Genomic DNA, 6211 nt, shown 5'->3' with positions numbered 1-6211 from the left:
TCCCAAATTTTTCAATAATCCTTCCTACTCAAAACCTATCGCTCTCCGATCTTCTTTTCATCGAAGTCATTGGCAGTTTTTCTTTCAATTGAATTTTCGGACCCACCTATTCAGATATGGTCGAACTGAAACTGAAACCACGAAGCTGAAATGCGAACTGCTAGCTTGCATTTTCGCGTTCCCAGTGTTATAACTTATTAACAGGATACGTTTGTTTAGTCTAGTCTGAACGAAACATAACCATTCATGATAATGCCAAAGTTCAACAATCTTAAATTCAACGCTGATTGTGTTGGAAAATATCGGTATCGAAAAACCGGGTGACCGACCCCGATCTTTATGAATACAATTATATTTTTCGTTAACTATCGCAATGGCAGTTATTACACGAGTATAATATTCACAATCTGTTCACAAAACAGATTTTGAGACATGATTTCGGAAATAGGAATATATTTCCTTCGTCAAAGATCACTCAACGCCCCTATGGATATATGTCGTAGTGATTTTTTTTGAAAATCCATACATGATCAATTTATACGTTTAATTCAACAGTCAGTCACATCCTATCCCGCCGTCCTAGTACACAACTTCTACAATATACCATTGGATGATAACACTCTCGGCATCCTGTCTGAAAGCTTCAACTTCTCCATAACTCCCAGATCCATTCCCATCGGAACCATTAATACCCAAACAGAATCGACTATTGCTTACCTACCTGAAACCTACCTGAAGGAGCACGTCGAAACATCGCCACCACATTAAGGAGAGCAGAAGTTCCGAAATCCAATGTTACCCCAGCTGAGAGACAATCCCTCAAAAACCTGAACAACAACCCAGATATAGTTGTCCTTCCAGCAGACAAAGGCAATGCCACGGTGGTTCACAATACCACAGACTACACCGACAAGATAACGACATTATTCGTCTCTCCGGAATACCAAATAACCCCTAGAGACTCAACCGTATACCTTGAAAAGAAGACCAAAGCACTCTTCAACAGTTCTAATATTCCCACTGAGAGGACGAAACCTCTGATTTAAATGGAGAAACCTTCTCTTACACCCCACTTGTATGGTCTTCCCCCTTCATCCCATCGTGAGCGCATTTAGTTCTACCCACAGACGCCATTGACAAGTATCTTGCAAATTCCCTTCAACCACCAGCCTAACATTCCTCATCATATGACCGAAACTCCTATCACTTCATAGAAATTCTGCAATCTTTCAATATCCAACAAACAGACATTCTCGTCAGCGTTGATTCAGTATCCCTTTTCACAAATATCCCAGTATCCGGAACTTTGTCCCTTCTCAAAACGAAACATCAAATTCCACAAGTTATGATCAACCTCATCAGCTACTGCAAGGCCAGCACATATTTCCGTTTACAGGATAAACTCTACAAACCGGTCGAAGGCGCCCCAATAAGATCTCCCCTCTCTCCAGTCCTTGTAAACCTCTACTTGGAGGACTTTGAAACCACGTCTTATCTCAAACCAACGTGTTGGCTCCGATACGTGAATAATGTTTTTATTATATGGTCCCATGGATCCGAAGATCTTCATGCATTCTTGAATTACATAAACTCCTTATACCCCGACCTAAAGTTCACAATGGAAGTTGAAAATAATAACTCAATCCCTTTTCTGGACGTTCTCATCACAAAGTCCAACAACTCCTTCTCACACACGGTCTACCAAAATCCTACCTATACTAACTGCTACCTCAATGCTAAGTCCCAGCATCATCCTGCCCAGCTAAATTCTGTTCTGAATTCCCTCGTGCATCGTTCCATAAGACTCACTGACAACCACAACAGATCCAGGGAACTATTCGAACTCGAAGCCGCCCTTCACCAGAACGACTATCTCGTCTCCCAAATACAAAGATCCATCCAACGGCAGACACAAACCTCACCCCACGAGGTACCCGAGGAACAGACCAACCAGACAAAAACTTTCCTCCTCTCCATCCATGGAGTTACTGACAAAGTGAGCCGAATTCTGAAGAAACATAACGTAAAGACAGTATTCGCAGCCAACAACCAAATCTCCGCTATTTTAAAAACACCCAAGGACACGATACGCAATGAAGCACAGGGCATATACGAAATACCATGTTCTAACTGTTCCAGAACTTACATCGGCCAAACCAGTAGAAGAATTTCCAACAGAGCCTATGAACATGAACTAGCTGTTCGCAAATCGGATCCAGCAACATCTCTTTTCAAACATCACCAGGAAACAGGCCACACAGTAAGTTTCGAAAACGCCAAGGCCATTGCTACGGAGAAAAATCTTCAGGCCAGGATAATTCGGGAAGCAATCGAAATTGAAAAGCAAGATGATTCGCAGAGACTACCACAAACTTGGAGGTCATTGTTGTGACGCACGACAACTAAAAATAACTCAGGTACCCGGTCCGCAGACGGGATACCTACTGCAACCATGTAAATATTGGCCCCGAATAACAGAGTGACCAGTGCGAACTTAGAGCGGAACACAGCTAGAGCTGTGTTCCGTGCTGTGCTGTGTGCTATGCAGAGCTAGTAACGAGACTTGGGGGCATGGGAGATTAGGACCTCGTCCTCGAGTCATGTAAGTACGATTCCAAGTGATTCTTGAAAATGGCTCCAAAGCAGGAGCCGAAACATCGAAAAGACGTTTCTCGGTTTTCGCTCGAGTTTCTCGGGTTTCGCTCAGTGTTCTGTGTATTTTATCCCCATAGTAATTATTTCCACAACGTTTCGGCAAAGTCTCATTTACCATCTTCTGGTAATGTCTAAAGTTTTTCAACTAGACTATAAATGACATGGCAGAAATGAGAGCTTGAGTTTCACTTGACAAGGAGAGTACTTCGGTTACGCCACTGAAGATGACTGCCGCAGTTTCAGTTGGAACATTTGGAGATTTCAGCCAAAAAAGACCAGAGCGAAACCCGGAAACCGAAACAGATGTAGTAGTTGTTATCTTGAATGTTAGAGACGAGGAAGTAGTTGAAGAAAAGTTAGTTTTTGTGCAGGAGATCAGATATTTTTTAATTTTCATAAACTGAGAAAATAAAAGTTATATACAGTGTGATCAAACTGAAGTCGGTAGTATCGCCAACCTCTTTTTTATTGGAAATATGAGTTTGATTGAATTGGAAACTAGTAGTGGCTTTCAAACAATCGAACATCGCGTTTTCAATTCATTTCAGATAATACAGTTTTGAATGAGACACCCTGTATATATTCACCCCAATCAAACAATGGCCACCGACGAATCATAGATAAATGGTTATGACATCAAAAACAAAGTCTTATCGTCCCAATGAAAGAGCTCAAGAGAGCCCAAACCCAAAAATGTACGCCACGTTTGATCAAATGTCAAGTTTTGCTAAACTGTTTTCTTCAACTACCATAGCGAAGTACATCAGGAGTTCTTACCACATGAGCGTACGGCCAATAAGGAATATTGTCTTGAAGTTATACGCAGCTTGCGAAAAGCAATAGGAAGAAAACGTCCGGTACTGTGGAGAAATAATTCATGACTTCTGCATCACGATAATGTACCTGCTGACTAGTCATTGCTTGTTTTTAATTTTTTGGTCAAAAACAACACTGTAATTATGCCTCAGCCACAGTATTTGCCAGATTTGGGCTCCTGCGACTTTTTTCTGTTTCCAAGATTGAAGAGATCTATTGAAGTACGGCGTTTTGGTCAAAAACAACAACGTAATCATGCCTCAGCCACCGTATTCACCAGATTTAGGCCCCTGCGACTGCTTCCTGTTCTCATGATTGAAAAGATCTATAGAGGTACGGCGTTTTGGAAAACAAAAACCTAATCGCTGAGAGCACAAGCACATACCAAAAAGTGCATGTAACTGCTTCGAGAATTTGGGAGAAACACTGGCATGAGTGTATCTGCACTTCAATTTTCAGTCATCTACTTTTCACTTCTGTTTTGAGAATGGAATACAATAACTAGACAGGTTTTTGAAACAGGGTCCTGTTAAATTGTTGAGATTGTATTCTTTTGAAAAATGTTTTGGAAAAATCGCCATTCTTTCTCACTTATTTTTAATACTTCCAAAATTTTCACATTTCATAAATTCTGTTCATGAGATATATCTCGTACTTTTGATTTCATATGAAAATAATCATTGCGTTTTTTGTTATATTTTCTGTCGTCAATAAAATTAGTCACGTCTTAATTTTTGATTTCATGTAAAACCATCTAGTGTCCGACGAAACTGGTTTTTACGACCGAAACCGAAACCGAAAACAAATTTCGGCAACGATCTAAATTTCAGCCGAAACCGAAACCGAAATTTCCCTACAAGGATTATGTTTTGACGAAAAAATAAAGTAGTCACTCTTAATTTTTTCATCTTCAAATCATAACGTTATGCAGTCTTCGACATTTTTACTTATTGATAATCAACATTACAATACCTTATTTGAGAAAAAATATTAATTGCACCCTAAAAATACTTAAAATAGGTGAGGTCTTTATTCGAGCCGGTGTAGATTCTTCGTTTGAATATTATTAATGATTTTAAAAAAATATTAAACATAAAATTACTCATTTGAGTTGTTACCTAATATTTATGTAATAAACAAAGTAAATCACAAAGTAAATCACAAAGTAAGTCACGACATGATTAGGCACGTGGTTGCGGCAAAATGTCTTCCTCGCTTGTATGAAATTCAACGCGCCGAACATGACCGATCACAGCACGGAAACTCCCGGATGCAGTTTCAGTTTCGGTCGTAGTTTCGGCAGGTTTGGCGCCGAAACCGAAACCCGTTTTTTTGCCGAAACTCGACCGAAACCGAAACCGAACTTTCGGTCGGACACTAAATCTATTATCGATTTTCTTGTAATTTTGTCTTTCGTCAATAGAATCACGTCTGCACTCCCGAACTCATGTGAAAACAATCATTGATTTCCTTGTTATATTTTCTTTCGTAAATAGAATCACTTCCGCATTCTCGAACTCATGTGAAAACAATCATTTATTATTTTGTTATATCGTGTTTTGAAAATAAAATCACTACTTTTCATATCATGTGAATATATTGGCCCCTGTAGGAAAGTAATGTATTCAAGAAAAGCGAAACTCTGGCACTCAAGAGCAGAAATCTCGGAAAACGTGTCTAACGGCCTTGAAAATGGACCAACACAAAACTTGAATATGTGACGTCAATTATCCGTGAAGGTGCAGGTGTAGATTCCAAGTTCCTGTTTATACGGGAAGTTTCTCGAAAACTTGGACTGAGGTAGTATATATGTTCTTGCTACAAGTTGATGTACATCATCACTAATAACAGTAAATTATCTGAAACTTGAAACTTTTACAGAGTCACTGTAGCGTAAATCATCTAAAACGCCAGTAGCTGTTTCACATTTTTATAATAGACGTTGAGAAGTTGGCAGAAATTCTGTGGAGTGATTCATTAAAACTTATGAGTTGTCGAGGAGTATGAGAGTAAAAAATAATATCTCTTCAGGACTGACAATACTGCGAAATTCGAGGATTCAAATAAATGCCGTATATTCTTCAAACATAATTTCTGCAGGAAAATGTGGACTGTATTTCTGGAAAGGGAATTTGCACATTATTACATGATTCCGAAAGATTTTGTTATGTGAATGAAATGAGCATGGTTACTAAAAACGAAATGTGCAAGAACTATTCCTAATGCCATTTTCAAACCGAAAGAAAACTGTGAAATAATTCCAAAGGACTTAATAGGACATCTTCTCATGATGCTCACTTGGGTAGCGAAAAGTTGGCCCAAAGCCTGTGATCTAGTACTGGTGTGTAGAAATTCCCATTAGATCCGAAGGATTTATCAAACAAGAACCGACAAAATCGTTCATAATACAGATTGAACTAAATGGTCAGTTTCTTTTTTTTGATTCGAGGTTGAGATGGTTATAAAATCATTTCGATATCAAGAATTTCAAACGTAACTTCCAACCAAAATTCAGTCTACGGAATTCATATGACTTAATAAAATAGAAAATATGTCTCTACCAGACAACGCAAAATTACTATTCTTTGATGTGCAGAATCTATTTCCCAGCATATCTACTGATGTTACTAGTTCTTTAGTAATATAATTATTAGATAAAAAGAGAGTGAACCCATTCATAAAATGAAAAATCATTGACCTTCTGTCGTTATGTCTCAAACAAAATCATTTTCAATTTAAC

At 38.7% G+C, this 6211-nt stretch overlaps 1 protein-coding gene across 1 annotated transcript; it reads left to right on the top strand.

Annotated features, from left to right (window-relative positions):
* Positions 1–1618: 1618 nt before the first annotated feature.
* Positions 1619–2392, top strand: LOC141481966 (uncharacterized). The gene has a single exon (XM_074174464.1). The coding sequence runs from the start codon at positions 1619–1621 to the stop codon at positions 2390–2392; it is 774 nt and encodes a 257-aa protein (XP_074030565.1).
* Positions 2393–6211: the final 3819 nt, after the last annotated feature.

This window comes from Leptinotarsa decemlineata, unplaced genomic scaffold (genome assembly GCF_025532065.1).
Source record: "Leptinotarsa decemlineata unplaced genomic scaffold, Ldec_3_MD MMD2_tig00000576_RagTag_RagTag, whole genome shotgun sequence".
NCBI classification, from domain to species: domain Eukaryota; kingdom Metazoa; phylum Arthropoda; class Insecta; order Coleoptera; family Chrysomelidae; genus Leptinotarsa; species Leptinotarsa decemlineata.
Note: the sequence above shows the minus strand (reverse complement) of the source record. Positions and strands in the feature narration are given on the sequence as shown.